The sequence below is a fragment of the Falco rusticolus genome, chromosome 8 (assembly GCF_015220075.1).
Source record: "Falco rusticolus isolate bFalRus1 chromosome 8, bFalRus1.pri, whole genome shotgun sequence".
Taxonomy (NCBI): Eukaryota; Metazoa; Chordata; class Aves; order Falconiformes; family Falconidae; genus Falco; species Falco rusticolus.
The window spans coordinates 51,400,366-51,424,605 of NC_051194.1; the positions used below are offsets into that span (position 1 = coordinate 51,400,366).

General features: G+C 45.4%; 1 protein-coding gene across 1 annotated transcript in view; it reads left to right on the forward strand.

Moving 5' to 3' along the window:
- Positions 1–10,206: 10,206 nt before the first annotated feature.
- Positions 10,207–24,240, forward strand: part of CCNYL1 (cyclin Y like 1) — a 34,312-nt gene continuing 20,278 nt past the window's right edge. The window contains exons 1-2 of the mRNA XM_037397551.1: positions 10,207–10,695; positions 24,103–24,177. Coding sequence (XP_037253448.1) covers positions 10,461–10,695; positions 24,103–24,177 — 310 coding nt within the window. The 5' untranslated portion in view covers positions 10,207–10,460. The remainder of the gene's footprint in view (positions 10,696–24,102; positions 24,178–24,240) is intronic.

The following is a 24,240-nucleotide window of genomic DNA, read 5'->3' on the forward strand; positions in this document are numbered from 1 at the left end:
TCCAGTGCTCCCAGCTGCCTCTTTTTTCCCTCCCTTAGATCACTTTTCTTCCCCTGCAGTATTTCATAAGACCATGGGTCTGGCTGAATAGCAACCAGAGTGGAAAAAGACTGTATGTGAAAATTCATACATTTGTTCCCAAAGATGATAACGCAGCAAGTGCTTTTATCCTGAGAACATTGTTTTTTAAGTCAGATATCCCTGAATGTCTTTGGAGCCCAGCAGGTTCTCTACCACTCCTGCTCTGCTTCCCAGAAGTACTTCCCCTTCTTCCTCCCTGATGTTACTTTGGCTCTGACTTCCATGAGCCTAAATAGGAGATCAGAAATTACTTTCCAGATCGTAACTGGAGAGTGAAGCTATTAAAAGGGAAGTGAGTCCACCAGAAATTCAGTAAGGGCCCTGATTCCCCGTATTCATTCTAAGCCTATACTTACCTTTTTCTCTTTCCATATCCCGTTTCTACGAAGATACAATACCTGGGCGTTATAGCAGCAGAGAAGGAAACTTGGTTTCTTCCACTCTTCCTGACAGTAAAAAGATAAGGAAAACACAACAACAAAGGATTCTGGCTAAAACAGCTGCCCAGAACTGAAATGCTTTTTCTTCCAGCAGGGCTGGAGCTTAGCACAACAGTAAAGTCGCAAGAATGTAGCCTGGTTCAGCTTCTAAATACTGCAGAAAGCTAGGACACCTAAGCTACAGATAAACTTGCAAAGTAGGAAATAGCTGATTTTAAGGTAAGCAAGAATGAGTTAAAGTATAAAGAAACACTGACTGAAGTCCATTCTTATCTCATTCAACTACTTGATAGAGCAGGCAAAATGTGTCCAATTATAAGTAAATCCTCCTACCTCAGATGCAGGTGAGCTGCTTGGGGTAATTAAGAAAAATTGTTCAAGAGCAATGGTCCTTGTAATACTTAGAAGATCAAAGAATCAAGTAGATGAGGCAGAAATTACTACCAATTATTTTGAAGCTATACTAATATACCTTCCTTACTGAAATCTTCTCTTTCCCGCTTAATATTTAAAATGAAAGTGACAGTTCTTTTGATAGTTCTGCAGACGCTGCATGTGCCGCATGGCTGCGCATGGATTTTGGAGCCACCCATGATGTGGGGAAAACACTGCAGCCCTCACGCAGTCTCTGGTTACCAAGGCAAAGGCAGGTATAAATAGAAACAATCTGATTTTTTTTAAAACTCTATCTAGAAGCCTGTGTTGTTGATAACCCTCTGACAGCAACGCCTTATTCCAAATGGTTCTGTTCTACATTTGTGTAGAAACTTCTGGTCGTACATGTTTAATCCTTTCCTCTCTAAATAAATAGCAGCTACTTCTGGTTCTCATTCCACTGAAATACAAAAACTGCCTTTGAAGTAAAGTTTGGACAGATACCTATTTTGCCAAGAGCTTTCATCAACCAAACAAACATGAACTAATGCAAAGCTTGGAGGAAAACCCAGAAAATAGAGCAGCCTTTCTCCCTATGTATCCGTGGCCGTTCAAGTGACTAACAGTGAAATTATTTTAAAATTTTTACATTTTCATCTTCACCAGTAGCTTCCAGATTCTCCACACCCGTGAGATAGATAGGGCGGTGAACCACTTGCTGTTAAATACAAAGGGAATAAACCAGAGATTAATTTGGCTGCTGACAGCTTGCAGTTGCAGAATCAAGATAGCCTCAGCTTGAACTGATCTGGATCATCTTTGAAATCAATGGGGTGAATTAAAAATAAAAACTTAAGTTTCTGCAGAAGCTGACGGATTATCAGTAGACCTTTTAACTTGCTGCTTCAGCAAGGTCCTTGCAAAAAAAGTTAAATATTGAAATAAGTGTATAGTCTGATCTAGCATGTCATTTCCTTTACACAGAGAGTTACATTAAGCAATGGAAGTAATGATCAAAAATATGAAGATGTATAATTTTATAAGTGCTTGAGCTGAAGTTGCTGGACCCTCTGAAGGGGGAATAGTTCCCATCAATAATACTACATTCACGCCTTCAACCTCACATCTTGATAAACTGTCAAACATAATCACCACATTTATTATAATGCCGTTACAGAAAGATCACTTAGCATTTAGTGGCATTATGTGACTGATCTCTCAAAGTCCTTGCAGGTCTGAAAGCTGACATTATTCTGAAGTTTTAATTAAGGAACAAAAAGCAAAGTGAGTAAGCTCTTCTTCGCAAGCAACCACTGCAGTTCCAGCTGCGCTTCATTTGCTGGAAACCTCCTCCACTTCCACTGCACTTGCAGATGTTCACAGACTTACAGCCTTACCCACAGCTCCAGCTTCTGGACTTCCAGGCCATGAGATGCCACATGTTGGATCTTGTGATGGGAGAGCCCCGAACCCACCTGAGTGAGACTGACATGCCAGCAGGCATCGGCGCACGCTGGGAAGGGCTGCTCCAGCAGTGCTCCCGTGAGCGCAGGCAGGGCTGTGGTGGGGAAATGGCAGAGCAGTGCTGTGATTTCCCTCCTCTGCCAGCAGCTTCTGTGCTCGCTGCAGCTGCCTGACGGTTGTAGGCCAGGGTAATGTGTGTCTGGCATGTGGGATAGTGGGGCGGGGGGCAATGCTGCAAAAAAAGATCCTTTTTATGAGGTCTGAGCATGGATCTAGAGGCTTCACGTTAGGTGGCCACATTTCTGATGTGCTCTATAGGTACAGTATTATGTAATCGAAGAGGAAATTAGAATGCAAGCAAGGCACTGTATTAACTTAAAACTAGTTAACAACAGCTAATTCATAACAATCTAAAAACAATTATATGGACAGGGAGACAACAGCTATAGCATTCACATAGATGCAGAAGCATCTGCCTCAGTGCAGAGGTTACCCTTTTAAGACCAAGAAGAATCCAAGATTAGGAAAAATGTGGGGATTTTAGTGTTACTTGTAATGGTATTGGCAGTGTTTCTCTTCTTCACTCCATGGAAAGAAAATCCTTCAGACAATGGAGAAGAAGGAAGAGTCAAGACTAAGCAATTTCAAGTGCCTTAAAGCTAACAGGAAGGGCTCCTCAAAGCCACATTCCAGGCCTTGGTGGCCCAGGGTTGGAATTAAAACCTTCAGAAGTTTGCCCTAAACAAACTTACTTGCAGGGCTTATGCATGCAATTTGACTTTTCTGGATGAAGTCACACATCCATGTTAACGTTTGTGTTAAAATACTGGAAAGCCTTTTCCTTTTCCTCATAGGAAATTTGTATCCATGACCCGCAGTAACAGCTATTTCTAACACTTGGGACATCAAAACAGTACTGCCAGCCCTCTGCCCCAGAGCACACAAAGTACAGCTTTGCAGACCTCCATCTTCCTTGGCTTGAGCACATCTTGAATTCTCTTATCAGGTACTAAGTCTCCATTAACTCTATCTGAGCCTTTGATAACTGTGAAGCTGGTTTTATTTTACCTTAAGACAAAATGAAAGTAGGACCAGAAAAAAGAAGCTACGGTAAAGAAACATTAACTCCCGTATGGGCGTGCTGTTGGTATCCCTGCAGTGCTCCAGATGCTTGCGTGCTAGCCAAGAAGCCTCTGCATTGCCTGTAATGACATCTTAGGTTGCTGCAGAGACAAAAAGATTTAATCAATGATACCAGCACTGAAGTCTGTCCTTATGCTATGAAACACAGTCTCCTGGCCTTGGTTTGCACATATTCACCACCAGCCAAGGGTGGTAAGGAAAATTTAAAAGCATGAAAATTTAGAGCTACTAAAAATCCACCTTGTGTGTTCTGAACAACCTCTCCAGTTACTTTTTTTCCCCCCAGACCACTGGAATTTTCTCTTTCCTTGACTGCTGTTTTGCTTCAGGCTTTTCCCCTTAAATGGCCATAGTCTTATGTTACTTGTCAGCTTCAAAAGACAATCACGCATGCAGTATTTTTGTCCTGTCAGCTGGTAGTGGACTTCAAAACAGGATGCCTATTTTTCCCCCCATTATTTGCAACAGTGAGACACAGAAGTCTGAGCTTTTGTTTTCAGTTGGTTATACAGGTTCAACCTGGTGATTCATTCTTCCTGCAGCTACATTTCCAGGAAAAGACAGTGTCCTGGCTCTTCTCCAAGTTATCCGTGGACTGCTTGAGAGTAAGATCAGAAAGCACGCCTCCTGCAGCTGGGACACTTTCTAAGAAGGGAGAAATTGAACAAAACACATCCCAGAGCTGCTGTTTATCGCCCTGCAGACAAGCAAGGAGGCACATGGCCTTGGAAAGGCATGTGCAGTACTAAGTCAAGGTGAAGATAACAGCAGAATTTACAGGATTTGAGACCCTTGGCCCAGTGAAGCACAACCGAGGTTTGCAAGGAGCCTTTCTGTGTTTCTGGGACTGGTGGTGACTGTGAAGCTGGATGGCTTACGGAGAAGCCGACAATTTAATGTCAAGCATTTTAGGAGAGACTCAGCTTCTTGTTGCAGTTGGTGTGGGCAAGAACATACCCTTGGATTAGGAATTTTTCAAAAGTTGTTACTGAGATAGGAGCTGGTAACTATGGTTTCAGATGTCTCCTCTCAGGGATACTGCTGCTCGCAGATGAAGGGAAGCCTGGTTTTGCATCATGAAGCAAAGGACTACAGGGTCGTGTGGTTATGAACGCTTTCAGAGAGGGAGTTAAATAAAAACATGCACAACTCTACCTACAAGTAACCATGGCAGGAAGTGTAAAGACTTGTCTGAGAAGTGGAGTTCCTTTGAACACAAGCAGACAGCGGCTCACATATATGGGGCAAATGGGCCAAGTAAAGCGAATTACCTTCCTCTATAAGCCCACAAGCCAAAACACAGCTGGTAGCACTAATATTAGTCCTGTCAAGCCTAGCAGTCTTCATTTATTATGCACCCTGCAAATAATTATACATACAGTTAAGCTTACAGCTCAGAAGCTGCATTCAGCAGTTGTCAGGCTACGTTCCTCACTGGTGCAGATCCTTTGACCTCATTGGACTCACATCAGGAGTGAATCTGGCCCTTTGTATTTTCAGGATAAATCATAGGACTTTCTCATCTCCCGATCTTGGGAATATAAACTGCTCCTCCTTTGGCTGTCATCTCGATCTGAATTAGGTTTTGTTTCAGGACCCCGCCTTGCCTGCCTTAAAGGCTGTGTGGAGTTCTCCTGGTGATTAGAGCAACTTCCCTAGAGGGCTTAAATTAGGATTCCTTTCCCACATTTTGCAAAGTTGCCTTCCCTTTAGTGAAAATTAAAGCAAACGTACTCTCTCCCCACCATGCATTATTAAAAGTTAAACAGGAGCTGTCACTTGGTGGAGGAATGATGGCCTGTAAAACAAACTTGGACTCTTTAGGGAATAGTGACATTAAGTGTCACATTTATAAACTCCCATCCGTGCTGGCATTAACACCTGCAGGAATCCATTCGGCAGTCAGTACCCTTGAGCTATTCCTTTGTAGGTTACATTTAGGTCACATTTTCTTTGTGAACACTAATGCAAGAGAATTACTTTTTATCTTCATAAAACCAAGATTCGGGGTTGGGCGAGGAGAACAAACCGACAATGTCAAAACAAGTCAAAAGCTGCTCTGTTCCTCTCTATTCCTTGGCAGAAAGATGCAGTGTGCTTTTAAGGAACAGACTGAGGGACCCTGCTGAAGTTACTTCTGTCCTTGGTTTCTAGAGAGGTGCATCTCACCCCTGGCAGCTATAGGGCCTGTGTCCCTGCCCCGACAGTATCCATCTGTGCTCTGGGCACTGCAAATCCCTGGTCTGCCCATCGTGGCTCAGCTGGGAGACACCTTGCAAGAAAACCTGCTGTAACCCACTCACCAGGAAAGGTTTGCCTTTTTCACATTAAGGCATGGCTGTCTCGGCGGGGAGTAGCTGCCAGGCAGAAGAGGGGATGCTCTCCCCGAGCTGAGCTAGGCACAGCACATGGCCTCTAGCTGTAGTGCAGTCACAGTTCCTGCTGCATCACCCTGCTCTGTGCTCAGAGCCTGGCAAGCACATCAGGGCACTTTATTTTTATGTACCAACCTTCAGGACAGCGCTGAGAGCTGGTCCTTCTTTGCTGTAATGAGCAACTGAAACCTGCTAGGCACGCAACTGAAACAGGAGAAGAGAAAACAAAAAAAACCCCAGAATGCCTTAATTTGGGGCTCACACCTGCCTGAATTCCAGAACTTTGGTCTGTGCCCTCCTTGCCTGAGTTATCCTGGCTGAATGCTGCGCTCAGGCAGTGTTGAAATGAAACTAAATGTAATTCCTAAGAGGTAAATTGAGCATGAATGCTCAGCACTAATCCAAACTACTAATACTGCATGCACTTACAGCTGAGCAATAAACTGTTTTCTCATCCCATAAGAAAAAGCTTTCACCATTTTAAGAAGTGCTTGCCCAGTGCAGAGGGTGACACAAGTTCTTTCCGATTTGTTTGAAGTTTTTCTGCAAACACGCAGGTGTGAGCCCCATTCAGATTAGGCTGTAGCTCGTCGTCAGGCTTCTGCCCAAGTGTCTGCCTCTGGCTTGAAGCAAGCAAGCAAATACACCGATAAACCCCATTTCCATCAACTTGCCAGCCTCTCCTTGATGGTGGTTTTCAGCCGGTACACCTTGAAGCTGGAGTGTCCTTCCCAAGTAAGGTGCAGAAATGGCACGCTGCTATCAGTGGGACTGGCCTCAGCTACTCCCTGGGAATAGCAGCAATTCTCCCCCATTACCTGGGACATCATTATTGCTACTCTGCAATAGGACTCGCTAATCTTTATGGGCCAGCCCTGTAATCAGGAGAGCTCAATAAACTGACTCGCCCTCCTGCACCGCCATCTGCACTGGGAATTGCCCTACCCTGGCCACAGCCCTGGTGAACCAGGACAGCCCTGAAACCAGGTGGGGGGATGAACGCTGCAACCAGTGGGAAACACTTCAAGCAGGGTGGAAAACAGTAAAACCATGGTGTTTGGTGTCTGTGCGTGAGCGAGAGTTACAGCCCGCTGGATGCCCTGCTGAGAGAGAACAGGCAGTAACTCGGCGTCCCATGGCACAGACCTCTCTTCCCAGAGCAGGAGAAAAAGGGGTTGAACCTCAGTGGTTCGTAGTAAGCTATTTTCAGCTTACGCATTCATTATTGCCAAGATCTGCCATCCAAAATGCCTACATATCATGCAAAATGTGGAACTAGATACGTGCTGCCCATTGTACATCAAAGTAATTGATTTTTTTATAATGGAAACTGCCTGATGATTCACTGGGGTAAATCAAGCAAAACAGTAGAAAGACAAGACAGAAAATAGGAGGAGAACCAGGACCGGTAATAAATCATGATAGATGGTACTCAGTATATTGCTATAGCAGTAAGTCAATGGAGTGCTAAGCTGCATAAATGAAAGATAATGTGTTTCATCTCTGCAGGGTGTTGCTCAGGCTGTATCTATTAACAGGATTCCTGGTTCTGCAGAAAATACACACAGCAACAGGTTTAGTCATATTATCCTGATAAATCAGTTCTGTATTAAGATTTCAGGAGTTACTTTGCCAAAATGGAGGGGGAAATTAATATTCTTCATTACTGCAGCTACAGGGAAACACGCACAGATACAGAAAAATACTCTTTACTGGCATACCGAGGTATGTGGAAGCGGAAGCTTAAATTCTCCTGGAACGATGGGGTGGTAGGGCAGTTTGCTCTTTCTGTGATTTCCAGGGATTAAAGTGAGCTTCCTCTTGCTTAAGACCTACATGAATAAGGCTACACAGGGAAACAGACTACTGGTTTCTTTCCTCCCTCTGTATGTTTGTATAAATCCTGATACTCTACAGCAGCGCTAGTGTGGGGGAAGAACAGCCCTCGTCTCTTCCCCTTTGCGGCATTACACACTGAGAACAAGTATGAGACCCACAGGAAAATCCAGCCTCTGGCAGGCAGAGGAACCAAAACCTTCACGCCCAAATAGCAGTGAGACACGTCACGTACTCCAGCCACTCCAAGCTCCCAGCATTTTTCCTATAACGGGACAAGTACGTGGGGTTTTGGCTGTTGCCCTCAACAACTGGGTCCCCGTGCTCAGCTGCCTAGTGAATCACTGTTGCTTACTTCTTCTTCACCCTTGAACAAGGATTTTCCACCCCCCAAACCCGCAGCTTTGGCAAAGGGCTCCCCGAGGCTGCTCCGAAGCCCAGACTTAGCAGAGGTCCCAGCTTGCTGCTGGGATCCCAACAGGCACTTGCTGCGGTTGTATCTCCCTCCACCAAAGCTGGGCAGCCCCACTACACGTGCTGGCACGGCTGCAAGGAGCAGGATAGATAAGGTTTAGGAAACACATTTGGCGCTGTGGCTGCCTGGCTGAGGTGTGCGGATTTGCCCCTGGCCCTACCCGCACTCCAGGTGGAGCACGGTCACCTCCGTCAGCCATGAGCTGCTGGACGGGCCAGCAGCGCAGCAGGGGAGCAGCTCACCCAGCTGCCGCCACTTCTTAAAATAGAGACATCCAGGTGCAAATGAGTAAGGGTATTGCTTTTCTGGTGTAAGAGGGTGAGTTACTCTGGCTGCAATATTAAATAGCACAGATGCAAGCCAGCTGTTATTCTTGCTCGAGAATTAATTGCTTCACTAAACCACACCAGCTTTTCCTCCAGCTTTCTTCTCTTCCCTCACTATCCTCGCCAAACATCAGTGGATACAACAAGAGAGTGAAGAAAACTCCAGTTTCTGAACGGCTCTTTTGCAAGAAGACGCTTTTTCCCCTCCCTGGCTTGGGCAAGTCTCCTGTCCCACCTGGTGGTTTAGTCCCCATCCTTCCTAGACCTGGGACTACGACCTGCTGTCCTGCGTCTTTCCCAGCAGAGCACAGCAGCTGTGGAGGGATGTGGGGCTGAAGTGGTTCCAAAAGCACCAAAATCAAAGCCTCGGTGAGGCGCTCCTGTAACCCACGGCGAGGCCGGGAGTAGCAAAGCCTTACAAATCGTCAGCGGGCTGCGAAAAGGCTTCGCTAACACAGTTTAGAGAACTTGCTGGCAAGTGAACAAGTATAATTCATCAGTGTGAGGGCATAATCCTCATATAAGACTATAAATCGTTTAGTTCCCCCCTCCCCTTTTTTGTGCCTGGGATTACGTTGTACAGATTCTAGAAATGCAGTATCTGTGACTTGCTGTTGCCGAAGAAGCAAGGGGCGGTTCTGCCTGAAAACTGTCTGTGGTCCCTGACCACGTGGGAGAGACGCTGGGATTTGTCCTACAAAATGGAGTAACCCCCTGAGCCCACCTACGTCCGGAATAACTGCCAGCACGACGGCAGCCTTCAGTAATACTTCTGTATGTTCTTAAGGTTTCTGCAGAGCCGTCTTCTCATCAGGGGCCAGGGCTGAAGTTCTGTAGGGGCGGTGAGGTGACGACCCACCGCAGGACGGGGTACGCTCGTTCTTATCGGGGCCCCTGGTTGCTGTGGGTGCCTTGCCCCCTAATCCATCGTTCCCTGGAGTGTGTTTGCGCGTTCCAGCCCTCTGAGAAGCCTCGCAGGTAGCTGAGGCACACACACCATGGGAACACACAGCTGCCGCACACCTCCAACACAGCGAGGCAGAACCCCTGGGGATGCCGGCGGCCACGTGTAACGCTTCCTGCCCGGCCCCGCGCACCGGCCCTGCACCACGGCGAGCGGCAGGCTGTCAGCCAGCAGCTGGACACGGCCTCGCTTGCTCCCAGCTGCTCGAGGGACCTCACTGCAAAGTCACCAGCACCGGCCACAGGGGTCCTGGGCGGCCGCTGTGACCGCCGGCCCAGCCAAGCGCCCAGCGGCCTTTCAAACCCCCGGTAAGGTGAGACAACACTGCCATTGGCTAATACATAAGCCTATTACCCGGTTACTCGATTTATTGCTTTCTGTCACTGCACAGTCGGTTTTTTACGATCGCACTATTACAACTACGGCGGCAGCGGCGGCGCACCGGCAGCACGTGCGCGGCCGGGCCGCGGGAGCCAGGCGCGCCGCGGGCGGGGCAGGCGCGTGGCCCCGCCAGGGGGCGGGGCGGGGGCGCGGCCGGCGCTGCGTGTGCGTGTGCGCACGGGGCAGGATAGGGGCGGGCCCGGAAGGGCGCGGCGGGCGCCGCGTGACGATCCCCGCGCCCATTGGCGGAGCCGCGTCACGCGGCGTCCCGGCGGGAGGCGATTGGGTGGGAGCGAGGCGGAGCCGCCCCTCCCCCCGCCCCTCCCCCGGCCCGGGGGAAGGGGCCCGCTCGCGCGAGGTCCGTTGCTCGCCGCGCGCAGGAGGCGGCGGCGGGGCTCGCGCGGCCGTTGGGGCGGGCGGGGGCCGCGCCCGGCCGGGGCGGAGGCGGAGGCAGACGGTGATGCGGCGCTGAGGCGCGCCCCGCCCTCCTCCCGCCCTCCGTCCCTCCCTCCCGCCCTCCGCCCGGCGCCTCGGCTCCCCCTCCCCCGCCCCAGCCCGGCAGCCGCGTAGCCGGGGCCCGGCGGGGGAGCTCCGGGCTCCATGGGCAACACCGTCACCTGCTGCGTATCCCCGGACGCCAGCCCCAAGCTCAGCCGGGCCCGCGGCGGCGGCGCCGGGGCAGCTCCGGGGCCCGACCGCTGGGCGGACGCGTACCAGCCGGCGGCGGGCGGCGGCGGCGCCGGCTCGGGATCGGCGGAGGCCGAGTCGGGGGACTCGGATCCCGGCGGCGGCGGCCCCCACCTCCAGCACATCAGCGACCGGGAGTTCCCGGATGGTGAGCGGCGGCGGCGGGGGGCGAGCGCCGGGGCCCGGCGGGCGGGCGGCGGGGAGCGCCGGGCACCGCACCCCCGCCCCGCCGGCGGCTGCCTCCGTGGTGCCGCCGCCCCGCTCCGCGGCGGGTGGGCGCCCGGGGGCGGGGGGGACCGGCAACCCGGGGCGCGGCGCCTCGCCGCCCGCAGCGCGCCCCCTTTGTCCCGGCGGCGGGGGCAGCGTGCGAGCCCCGGGGGGCCTGGCCTGCCGCCTCCCGGCAAAGTTCCCCGCGGCTCTCACGGCCCTGACAGCCCCGGGCTCCCCGCGGCCGCGCCGCCGCCAGGCGGGGGTCCGGCACCCCGAGGGACGAGCCGCGGGGCCGGCGCGGCCGCTTCACGAGTAACCGGCCGAGGGCGGGGGGGGCGGCCGGGTGCCCTGCCCGGGAGTGCCCCGCTGGCCGCTCCCGGCCCGCTGCGGAGGGGGGTCGGGGGGAGCCCCCGGGCGCCCGGCCGAGGTGCGAGCCCGGCTGCGCGTTTCTCCGTAACGATGGAGCCGTGACTCGGTCGTAGCGTCCGGGCGGTTCGCAGAAGCTGGTGCATATCCAGTCTGTTGAACAGGAGGAAGGAAGAGGGTGTGTGGGGAATCGGGGAATTAGGAATTACAAAGATCGTGTGCATATGACATCATTGTGGCTGGACGTGGGTAACTTGTCATCTGCCAGTGCAGGGTGTTGGGTTATAGCTGCGGGCTCGTTCCACCGAGGTCCCTTCGCGTAGCTCTTGGCGTGTGCCTGATTTGCGTTCCTTGAGCTCATGGGAAAGTAGGTGTTTGCTGTTCCGATTCCTTCCAGTTACACCTGGAGCACTGGTGTCACGGACCCCTCTGTAACGCGTCTCCTTCCCAGGCATGCCTAGGAAGAGCTTGCAGGTTTGTGCTGCGGTGAGGGTTACCGAGACAACGTCTGCCAGGTTAGGGGTGCTCCGCTCTGGGTGTTCGCTTGACACCGTAAGCATGCAGCACAGGGTAATAGCTTATGATGTTCAAAACTTAGTTTAATTAACAAACGCCTTGCTATTCTTCCTCCTAATTATAACCACACCTATATGAAATACATTCAGTCGACAAAAGATAAACTGTCTGGCATCTTTTATGTACAGTGCACACAGTAACAATTATCGCTGACCCTCCGTACTCGTCTTAAGGGAAAAAAAATGGCTGTCAGCGAGAAACTAGCTGCAGGAGAGTGTGGGGAAACCTTCAGAAATGAAATTATTAAACTTGCATGGTTTTGCACAGCACCATATGGTGCAGCTGTTACAGAAGCGAGATGGAACAGCCAGCCCTTTGGATCTCCTTTGAGACAACTGTGCAGTTCTGCAGTAGGAGAAATTATATTTGCCAACTAGGAGAAATAAAAATGTTTGTGGGAAGATAATACAGAAATCTCTCAGCTCTCCCAGACTCGTTAAGGGAGGAGGAGCTAAACTCTCTAAAGTTTCTAATAAGCCAAGGAAAAATGCCTAAGCTAAATAAATCTGCTCAGGAATAAGGGTTGTATTTGTTTGGATCTTTAGTATGTGATCATGTCAGCAGTGCTAAGTAACTGGGCTTAATTGTGAATTCATCCAAATGTCGGAACCGGCCTTGAAGTAGGGAAGTATTTAATTTTTTGAATTTGCAGACACGAGTGAAAGTGTCTGAGGATAAGATGGTAGCTGTCTATAACAAATGTTACTTTTGTGGCTATGGACACTTTAGTCTTGAGGCAGGAGGTAATCCTAATAATTAGAATTGCATAATTAGGTGATTTTAAAGATCCATTTTACAGTGGTATGTCGTTCACTGTTGCGTGCCCTCGGAAGTAGGTCTGCTACAAATGATAGATGCTATTTGTCTATATACCAAGTTTTCAGATTGGTATGACTGGGGCTGCAAAAAGTATTGAAGTTTGATATCTTTATGATGATGCAGCTCTGGATGGTCAATATTAGAAGTAAAACTTCTCGTGTGCATTTTTGAAAATTATAAAGCACTACCTGGGTAGGATTGAAAAAGTAGTTAACTTCAAAACGTAAAGCATTATTTGTGAAGTCTGAAATCAAGTGTTATGAAACAGATACGACAATGAAATTTTAAGTGATACTGCTGTTTAAGACCTTCCGTGAAAATAATAAATCTGTAAACGCAGCACTTGCATATACCAGATAGCTATGCTTACCCCTCTTAACTCTAGGTTATAAAGGCTGTCAGCATACCTAAACCATGCAGGCAGCCTACATGCTTCTGTGCTGGGACTACTACAGAGCATTAGTTCGTTGCTATAGTGGTAAGTAGTCCAGCAGTTTCATTTGAGGGATAAATATTACTTCCAAAATTTATTAATGTGTAATATCATAGGTTAGCTAAGATGCCAGTTTTGTCAGTAACAGAAGTCTGGGAATCTACTGACTGGCCTTTTCTTGAATGCTTTGGCAGGGGGGAAAAGAGAGAAAGCTGGGGGGGGGGGGGGGGGAAGTCAAGATCATCTTGGCTATTTTTGTTCCATGCTGCTCAGTTCTAGGAGTTTCTAAGAACACAGCTAAATATATCAGAAAGCTAGCATCCAAATGTGATGGAGATGCTCCCCATTCCTTAAATTTCTATCTAAGTGTTTTTGTTGTTCTTAAGTCTATCTTAATACTTTTGCACTTGTTTTGCTAAAATTGAATGTTTAGGTTGTATCAGGAACGCAGAAGTTACCAACTTTGTGGTTCATATTGTTTTGCCTTCCTCTTTTTTTGTAGCAAGTGGAATGTGGTTCTCGCAGGTCTATGCTGTTAGATGAGGATTATTCTATAGCTTCTCCAGCACACTACTTAACAGGGGTACTGCTTTCTGGTCAGCACTGCTTAGATTGTCTGTATCAGATCAGAATTAAACCAGAAAAATCTCACTTTCTTGAAAAGGGGAGATTATGAAGTGGTGTTTATGTAAGACAAAAAAGCAGTGGTAAGTGGGATGGAGATAAAACATGCTGTGAAACTGAAAGTGTAATGTTTCAGCAAAAGTTAATTCAAATGGGAAGGGATTGTCAGATCCACTGCTAAGAGGGAATTTAAAGGATGACTTTGTGTTTTGTGGTTCTCAAGATCCTAAGCCATAACCTGTTCAGTGCGTGCTTTTTCAGAGTGAGAAATAAGCCTGCATTTGTGGTTTGATATGCTAAGCCGGGTTGTATTAAGTAAATGGGAATAAACATAACATTGAAAATGATAATTTCTTCCACATAGGTTCATGCCTACTGTTAATGTTAAATATTGAAAGCTAAAATGAACCTAAAGCTGCTAGTTGACTGCTTAGCTGAGCATTGTGTTTCTTCTCTCGGCGTGCAAGCAGTAGTCTGAAGCAGTTTGAATTGACCAAAAAGGCTTTCCTACCTAGTTGTAGAAATGGCAGCTCTTTGATCCTAATGTGCCATATGGGCTGCGTTGATTACTGGGGGAAGATGGGGTTGTTTTTTCCTTGGATTTTTTGTTTGGGTGTTGTGTGTCCCAGTCATCACCCACCCCCACGCCCACAATGAGTGCTTGCTCATTTTTATTTTGGGCTTCTTTTTTACTCTAATTTTTTTTTTTTTTTTTTTTAGTTATTTGGGGGAGAACTTCCTGTGGCTGACACTTTCTTGCCAGATCCCGATGTTTAAACATAGATCTAATTTTTCATAAGTTCTTTGATCCTTGGATAAAACTAGAACAAGGCCTCGCTTGGCAGATTTTTCTCGCTTGTACTTGAGAACATTATCTCCCTCCACCTCTGTTGTGTACTGAGTTCAGCAGTTTTGGCAGAGGTTTGCCAGGTTCACATGAGCCAAGGGGAAAATTGTTGACCTGCTGAACTGGTGGGACAAAATGACCTGGTACCTTTACCTGGAGAACTTGAGGGTGGGTGGGTGGTGAAGAATGACAAGGGAAGAGACAATCAGGCATGAGAGAGAACAGCAGATGGGATCAGGAGAGGTGCTGGGTGGGATACAGTCATCACACAGAGGGTAGATGGGAGGCCAAATGGAAGGGGAATTTGAAGAGGAGAGTTAATAGAGAATGCGGTGAGATTTACCTGAACAGGCTCAGGCAGACTAGTGTCTAGAATAACTCTTCAAGCACCTGTGTGTCTGATTTTCTTTCTTCAGCAGCCCCCTGGCTCTCTAGAGGCTGTGCCATGCTGAAAGGGGCAAGCTTCAAGTTGCCTGCATGCCGCAGTTACTAAACAGTGTTGAATACAAACAGGTATTTGTGATCTGATTTCACCAGCTGGTTGTCTATGAACCTCCTTGCAGAAGGTCTAAATACTGTTCATTTGCTCCTCTCTTACATAATGTCAGCTTACTTCAGGCATGTGGGTGGAGGTGGTTTTTTCTCCCGTTTTTGTTTTTTTTTTTTAAAAAAATCCTGGTTAAAATGTTAGTAAGTTAAATAATAATAATAATAGATTAACACTTTGATGCAAGGAGTCAGCTTTTTGATGCCAACGGTTTTCAGCACAGGAAAAGCTTAACCATCTCATGCTGGTTTTTGTGCCTCTCTGTTGGTAGATCTGTGGCTGCATAGGCTGGCAAATACCGTAGTCTAGTTAGTCAAACATGAAATTGGGGGTGAAAATCAACTGATGTCCCTTTTCTGGTGCTCCTCCTCGTTTTTTTCCTTGTATTTGCAGAGTCTCTCACTGAACTTACCCTCGCTGCTCTTTCCCAGAACTCTCAATATCTCTTTTCCTATAACTGGCTAGGAATTAGAAAGGTATTTGTAGCAGCTACAAATAATATGTGATCGTGACCAAACGTGAAGGAATTGACTCTTCCATGTTGTTGGCTTAAGGTGCCTAGTGTCAGGGCCTTTATGAAATGATCTTCGAAGTGCCTGTAGTGGAAATGACAGAATCACTAAGTCGTTTAGAAACAATGATGAAATTGATCTAAAAATTTGGGAAGTGGAAATAAAAGAAATCATTGCCATAGTATAATATCTGTATTTCTGTTCTTATGCTTGGGTACTGCTGACAGCTAGGGAATCCTCTATCCTTTTCTCTCTTCACTGAATTTTGGAGACTTCTGCAGTGAGCAAGTTTGTGTAAGCCTTGGGTTTTTAAGAACAGTTGATATGGAACATATATACATGAAGCTCACATGGAGGGAAACAGATTTGTTTTGGTGAGTGTTTCTTCAGACGTCCGGTACAACAGCTATGACAACTGTGAGATTTTCATAAAATGGGAAATAACTGAAAGGAAATAATATGGCTAACCCGAGCGGTTTGATGAAACTTGTGGAACTAAGGAAACTGAATTTTTTCATCTTGACTTTTTTTTTTTTTTTTTTTTTACTGTTTCCATGTAACTTATCTCTAGGGTCCTTTCCTTTTCTGGCTTGCTTTAGGAGAATTGCTCTTCCCTCCCCTACCTGTCAGGGTAGATGTTGTAAAGCAATAGAATTTTTGTGGCTAGAAGTATCTGCTCTCGAGTGTGATCAGGGCGGTGAGGTCATACTGAAAAGCTGACTAACAGGGGAACAAACTCTTGCACAAGCCAACAAAACACAAAAACCTACTCCTCCCAGATTTGCATTACATATTAAATGAAGGTTTCTAACAACATTTCTTCCACATACAGGAAGAAGTGACTCTGAGATGCAGGAGGAAAATTCTACCAAACATTAAGAACCCCAGCCGTGGATCTGTAGATCCTTGCCAATTAGCTCATCTTGAGATTTCTGTTCTCTTTGGGTTTTCTTCATTACAGCTGGAGTTTGAATGCCCACTTTTATTTCACTCACTAGAAAAGTAATGTTTAAAGAGGAAAACTCTCAATGTTTTGACTTGAAGGGACAAACAAGTACGCAACTGGCTTAAAAAGCTTGGCACTATTTATTTAAATGTGTAGTAAAGCCAGATGAGTAAAACTGAAGATCATACTTGCAGGTGATGCAAATATCAGGGTTACCTTAACAACTTACACAAAAATCCCACTGTCAACCAGGTAGCGTTCTGCATGTTTGAGCTGTGTCGTTTTTAAAAAAATAAATAAATAAATAAAAAGCGGCTTTGCTTCTGGAGCAACAGAACACAACTTGGAGTTCTGAAAGGGTCTTGCATCATTGCAGGAATCAAACATGGTGGTTGGGTTTTTTCCAGTGTGAAAAGTCATCAAACATGCCAAGCAGACTCTAATTATTGTCTCTCAAAGACATAAAAAAAAAAAATCTTTAAAACGGTTGAACATGTTTTGTTATGCAGATAGTTATTTTTCTTTTATAGAACAAACTGCAGGTAAGCTGGGAACACACAAAGCCACTGTGTTTGAACTTATGCCTAAAATGGCACAAAACTTGATGACACTGTTAACTTTCATAAAAGCTCAAACTTGATTTCAAGTTTGCATTAATGCAAACAATTGGAAGAGCAGAAAAACCACAACATATGCCATCCCATCAGGTGGCATATGACACCTTGCACACAGTACAGTGCATCTTATTTTGGTTACCTGCAGACACTAGATGAGACTGAAATTTATGGTACTCGCCTGTTTTTCTTTCTGAACCATGTCTTGTGATAAGTAAGGCAGAGCGCATGTGAGGAGTTATGGGAAAGGCTTTCCTTACACTTGCAGTTATCAGCATCGATCTGGGATTATAAGATTTGGTTGATATGTAACGTGTTAGAAAATTTTGTTTTGGCTTAACTAAAAAATTAGAGCCGTGGAGTTCTGCTTTAGCTTCTGATGGTAGTGAATTGTGTTCTGTGTGAAGGTCTATGTGGGGAATAAAAAGTGGACAGCATGGGACCAGTTCTTTCTCTTACCTTTTTAAAAGGTCCTATGTTAAATGCAGCACAGAAACGTTTGTTACTTTAAAAGTCTATCTTGTGAACTGCTGTTTTCCTTCTAGTTCCAAGATAAAATTGTAGGGGCACCTAGTTCTCTTCCCTTATAACTGGTCCTTGCCTTCACTGTGGAATTTGGGGCACTCCTGACATCCTGCTGTTCAGTCTAGCTAAAATGTGTAGAAGGGATTCTAACCCTGGCAGGTACATCATGAAAGCCACAGAAGCCCACTTGACCTTGTTCAGTCCCAAAAAGGCTAGCTGTTGTGTGCGGTGGAACAGATCTGTCGTGTTTCCCCAACAGGGCCTGTGAACCAAGTGCAACAAGATCATGTTGGGATTTGTTGTGGAGGTCAACGATAGTGGTGTGGATTCTCCTACACTTTTAAGAAATGCAAGAACACTAATATTGTATTGATTTTCCTAAACTGTAGAAATTAATATAGAACTTAAACCCTGTCTAGCCCACAGTATTTAATAGATGGTTTACACTTCTGCTTTCTATCTGAAATGCTTACGGTGTCAGTTTCTTGTTGCACCAGCACAACTTAGGAGTGTGGTGTAAAAGAACAAATAATTCCCTCTTAATTAAGAGAGCTTGTTGTATATTGAAGTAATTTCTGCAGCCTTCTGAAACATCATAGTCCGCTTAGATACGTGCCAGGTATTGGTAATGATATTGCTGTGTTCTCAAAGTAGCGCTATAAAGAACAACTGACAGATCTTAACTAGCTTTCTGTGTGTATTGTGTAAAGTCACGATCTTTAGAAATAATCATTTAACAATGAGAGTGGTCAAACACTGGCACAGGTTGCCCACCCACAGAGCTTGTGAAGTCTCTGTCTGAGGAGACAGTCAAAACCTGACGGAGAGAGTCCTGGACACACTGCGCTAGCTGGCCCTGCTGGAGCAGGGGTTGGATTTAGGTGATCTCAAGAGGTCTCTTTCAACCTAAACAGTCCCTCTTTGTGTGAACAAAGGCCACCTGTGTGGGCTGGGTTTAGCTGGTTTTCTCTCTGTATAAAGAGTTCATTTCCCCTGTGGAGCTAGGAGTGTTTTTAAGGGGCCTATGCATATGCAAGTGTTGGTCAAGACACTTTTCACCAAGATTCTCCCTCAAAATAGGGTTCCTTTCTGAGAACTGGTTGTGTTTGAAAGCACTTAATTATGTGTATATATAGGTATATATTTATACACCTTTATGTATTCAAATTTGCTTGTTTTAGTTAGGAAAACGGAGCAAGTTTTGTATCTTTTGAGTCCATCCCATTATGGAAGAGATGTAAATTGTTAAAGGTGAATAATCAGGAGATCAAAGTTCTTTCATTCTGTCCAAATTTGGGGAAGGAGCCACCCATGGTGTGTTTAAAGGATAGACTAACCCGTGTGTAACTGAGGACATAACAGGAGAAGGCAAATGGAGAACAACCTGTGTGCTGGGTGCTGTGGTGCGCTCACTGTGGCTGGTGAGGAGGAAATGAAGCAGGTTGAATTTAGAAACCAGAGTTGTAACTTTTAGGAAAGTTTTTGGTAGTAGAAATAGGATAGCATAATTTAAAGGACAAATAATTTTATATGAAGTTATTGTTAGGAATAACATTTCTGAAATGCATTGGCAAATTTGTTAGTCTAATTTCTTTTAATTTTTAAATCTTTATTGGGAGCTTTTAAGCAACTTGCGTCTTCCACACTGTAAGCTAATGAAATACAAGGGAGACTCAAACATTAATCAAAGCTGGCAACCCAGTGAGGAAGGGAAGAAACTATTTATGGCAAAGAGATGATATAATGTTTTAATGCTTTAAATATGTGGTGTATCCAAATGTTACTGCTGTCTAGTAAAGCAGAGGATGTGGCTAAAATGAACAAAGGGACCGCAATAACAGAGTGTTCTAAAGTAGTGAAGTTTTCAAAGGGCTGCTACTTAATAACAGTGACATCTTTGACTGTCAGCTTTATTCGTGAAATGATATATGTAGTGTGATGCAGTGTGTAACATGTGTTCTTAATCGTTAGAAATCACTCGTGGAGGGGTGTAAAACAGTAGATAAATAGGTAGCATTATAAATGCATAATACCCACACGCATTCTTATATGGCATAGATGAATAAAAGTAAAGTCTTAATGCGGATTTTGTGTTGAGGGAAGGACGTAAGAGCTTGAGCTAGGGGCAGAGGTTTGCTTTTAGAAGTAATGTGATCTGCCCTGTGGGGGACCACATGCTCTTACCAGCGCGCTGAGCACACAGCAGTAGCAGAGGTAGCTGAGATTGTCTGAAGGGCAAGCAAGCTGCAAGGGATTCTTTAAAATGAGAATGCTGAGAGGGGGAAGCAAGTTCAGGCTTCTCTGTGCTCCAGTTGGAGACAGGGTTGATCAGACAAGCTTGGTAGTGCCACGTGAGTAAACGGCACTGAGAGATGCAGCGAAATAAAGGGAAAAGCTGTGTTTAATATGTAGCTCTCGGAGAGGTGGAGGGCTGTTGTAGCGTGGCAGTGTTACTGCGCTGTTCCCGCAGGCTTAATTTCTGATGGAAATCTTCCCTTCTCACCTCTTCATCACTAAGTGTGAGGGTCCAACAGAAAAAGTGTTTTGACTTCTATTGAGTCAATAGCCTCTAGAACAAAAATCTTTTGGAGTTGTTTTCTTGCTATTTGTATCTTCTTGTTGCTTCTCTCATTTCTCATTCTTGTTTCTGCATGTTTTAATTCTCGTTATTTCGTTCATCTTGTGGCATATCATGTTTCTTTCTTTTTCTGTTAACTTTCTGTGAAGCTTGAGCTTTTTGTCATGCATCTTGTGATGTAGATCCTAATCAAGACCCTTATTTTCAGGGCTAGGTATCTTGGGTTTGGACTTACAAGTTCTACCAGGATGAAGTATTAAGAGTTATGCTTGGTTGTGAGTCAGATTGTTTGCAGGCAGATTTATCTCTTCCGCTGGCTTTCCTTTAGCCGTGTTTCCCGTCACATTTTGCCTCTTTTCACGTCCTTACCTGCCTCTTGCCTTATGCTTCCTTCATTAGCTGTATTGCTGTTGCTTTTTGGTATTTCATGAGCAATGCTGGCAGTTTAGAAAGAGCAAATTGTGTGACTGATTTTTCCATTGCTTGGGAAAAAGCATTGTCCAGGGAGAACAGCACAGAAGAGACGGTTGAAATTCTCTGGCTGCTTAGAAGAGGAAAGCTACAGTGAAGTGGGCTACTAAATGCATCTTTCTTTCCTTGCAGTGTCTTGCAAGACAAAAGCAGATGTACTGTTTCTGCTAATGCCACGTTATTCTGGGATAAGAAACCTAGCTACAATTAGTCTTGATCACTTTTTGTGGGGTTTTTTACTGGGGCCTGCACAATGTGTCTTAGACTTCATTAGTACCGTAACTCTGGTTGTATAATCTGTGGATTAGTGTGCTATGAGTACTGATACACAGGACTTTGTCCAGCAGAAAGCATCTTGTGTCTGGCAGAGGCACTGTGGACTTCACTGTTTTTCCTCTCCTCAGATGTGTGGGTCTACTTGGGTTCAGGGGGACAAGTTTGACTTGCGTGGCCATGTCAGTATTGTGTGCCTTTGTGCATCCTGCAGTGCTGCAGGTCTTAGACCCTTCTTGTCTGGGATGAGAGTTGGCTGCATTTGCAGTGCAGGTGTTTTAACTCTTGTAGTGCTTTTAGCCCTAGACCTGATTTCGAATGTCTAAGCAGCGTGGATATAGGGACTAGCAGAGCACAAGAAAAGGCAGAAACTATAAGAAGTGAGCTTTAGCAAGTCATATCATTGCAAAGTAAATCAAAACCTTGGGGAAGTCAAGATTTTGGTGTATTTTATTTTTTTTTAGAGGGTGAGGGCAGGATGGGCATTATCCCGTACTGTCTCTTCCTTGGGGAGAAAAGCACCTGTCTAACGTTAATTTGTCGGTGACCTGGAGGAGGCAATGGAGTGTGCCCAAATTGCAGATGACACCCAACAGGGCAACAGTCAGTACGCTGGAGACTGCTTGTCCAGGGGGGCCTAGGTGGGCTGGAGGACTGGGCCAACAGGAACCCAATGAAATCGAACAAGGAGAAACGGAAAGCGCTGTGTTAGGAGTTAATGAAGTCAGCAGCCCCTTTCCTTCTGTTGGCCTGTGCTTGTCTTTGCCCGTGCTGCCTCCCCCTGAATATCAGACAAGTCTCCTACAGGCCTACATGCTCTTCCCTACGGAGCAAGCCCCGTAGCCTCGTAGGCATTAGTCCCCCCTCGGTGGGAAAGGTGATCGGGTTCTGTGGACCCTTATTGGAGGTTTTAAAGACTCGGCTGGATAAAGCCTTCAGCAGCGTAATTATACCTCATAGCTGACCCTGTTTTCAGAGAAGAGGTTGTATGGGAGGCTTCCTGAGGTCACTTCTAACCTGACTGACTCGTTCTAAAAGTTGCTGCTGAACTGTAAGTGAATAAATTCTGAGTAGTTTGCTCTGTTTGCATCCTAACTTGCTAGTCACTATTTTAGATCTGCATATTTTAGTCTTGTTCTGCCTGTTGATGTACTTATTTGTCAGACCAGTAAAATATTGCCATTTCTTAATCACTCCTTTCTCAAATCTAAAAAGTTGTTTAATATTTGCCATTATTAGTGAATTCCTTGGTCTTTGTCAAAGTTTGTTGGGTGGTTTGGTTGGTGTTTTTTTTGCTAAATCAGAACTTGTCAACATTGTGGACAAATTTGAAACAACAGTTAACACTATTTTGTTGAGATGTTACAAACATATTTATATACGTTTGTACAATATTTATACAATATATAAATATTTATACAAATATTTAAAATGTGCCAGTGTGGCATACTACTGCATGCTGATTTGTTTTTTTCCAGAATCAAATGCGTCTTCGTGGTACCTCAGGTATGAGCTGTAACACGAATTCCATTCTAGGGTTTCTAAACCAGGACTACTCAGACTAGAACTACATGATTAAATTCAGGTATCTGTTCACTGTGTACCATGAATGAGCACGGTAAGGTGAAAACAGAAATACTGGTTTTGTAGGTTAGCTTTTAAAAACTGCTTGAGATGGTCTGCTTTCATAGCTGACTGGCCGTTTTTGAGAGGGGGCAAACGTGAACAACTGAACGGTTTTTCTAGATAGATGTTGGCTACCTTACACAGTACAGATTCAAAATTACAGTGTTCTGCATCCTGGACCAGTGTTTGAGCAGTAGCGTTTGTCTAAGGCCAGTTATGTTGTACACCAAGTACTTGGAAAACAGAGGTCTGGATACCAGTGTTGTGTACCAGTGGGAATCTGGAATGGGACGTCTTGGGGACACACACACTTCTGCAATTACGTCCACTCGCCAACGCATGAGGGCTGTGGCTGTACTGTGAGTTAGGTGCAGCACAAAACATTTGCATAGTTAAGATTTCCAGCACCAAGACAGTTTGTGCGTACTTCGGCTACTATTTAACCAGAGTTCTATTGGTTGAGTGCATAAAATTCTCTTAAGTTTGTGGGGTTTTGTTTTGTTTTAATTAAAAGTTGATGGTGATTCTTAAGGGTGTGGCAATTGCATTGCTGTAGCACCTTAAACACTAATGTGCAAGTTTGTGAGCTTGCATGCTTTTGTGGTTAGCGTGGCGTAAGTAGCACGCAGGAAGATCAGAATGCAAATTTGCTCTTTCCAGGATGTACAGGATCACAGATTATTCTGTTCATAAGTTTGCTTAAGTCAGTGTGTCTGTAGTGTGACTTCCTCAGAACAGCTGTTTCTTCTGTCAGAGCTAATGCAGCTCAAAATTTCATCGTGATGTTTACAGTTTCATCAACAAACTTTTTAGTAATCAGTCCCATCTTAATCTAAGGGGGTAATAACATCCTCATTAATGTCATCACTTGTTCATTGTGGCAAAGGATTAAAGCAGTCATTTTGTTCTTCAATAATTACATACTAGTTGTAGAGAGTTTTTCTTGAAATTCCAAAATAATAGAATAGTGTAAGACCCATGTTTTGGTATTTATCAGCACTGTAAAAGTTACTTATTAGGTCCTTTTATAAGACCGCAGAGATTGTTTCCTGCCATATTGGGTACCTAAAGCATAGAGTGAAAGATCAGCAGCGTCCTCTTTTTTTCTTCTTTTTTTTTCTTTCTGTCTGTGTGTTTTTGTTTTGTTTTGTTTTAAATTATGCTCTTGATAAAGTTCTAGCTTTCTGCCCTCTGCTGAGCACAGGCTCCACATCCAGCTACCCTAGCATGCAGGAGTGTGTACTGACTTTTGAAGATGTTTTTTGTTTTCTAAGATCTCCTTTTCCAGATTTTGTGTTGATGGAAACTATAAGCTACTTCAGAGCTTCATGGCAATAGGAATAAGTCCACAGGCTTTTTTTGTTTGTTTGTTTGTTTTTGTGTTTGGTTTTTTTTTTTCCCAGAAAGGAAGATGTCAGGTTTTTATTTATCATGGCAAAAGTAAGGGTTTGGTTTAGAGAGGCAGCCCATTCTGGTCTTGTCTCCATCACTGTGCTTGAGCTTGTTAAGGCTGGGTGGGAATTGTTGCAGTAATCAAGTAATCATCTTCTGTTAAAGGTGTCTCCTTTTTTTGTCCTTTCTGTTTCAGATTTAGCCTTGGAATCTAATCCATCTGATCATCCCAGAGCAAGCACAATTTTCCTGAGCAAGTCTCAAACAGATGGTAAGCTAAATTTTTTCCATTTTAAAAAAAGGCAGGAGGAAACCTGGAAAAATAACTATTTTA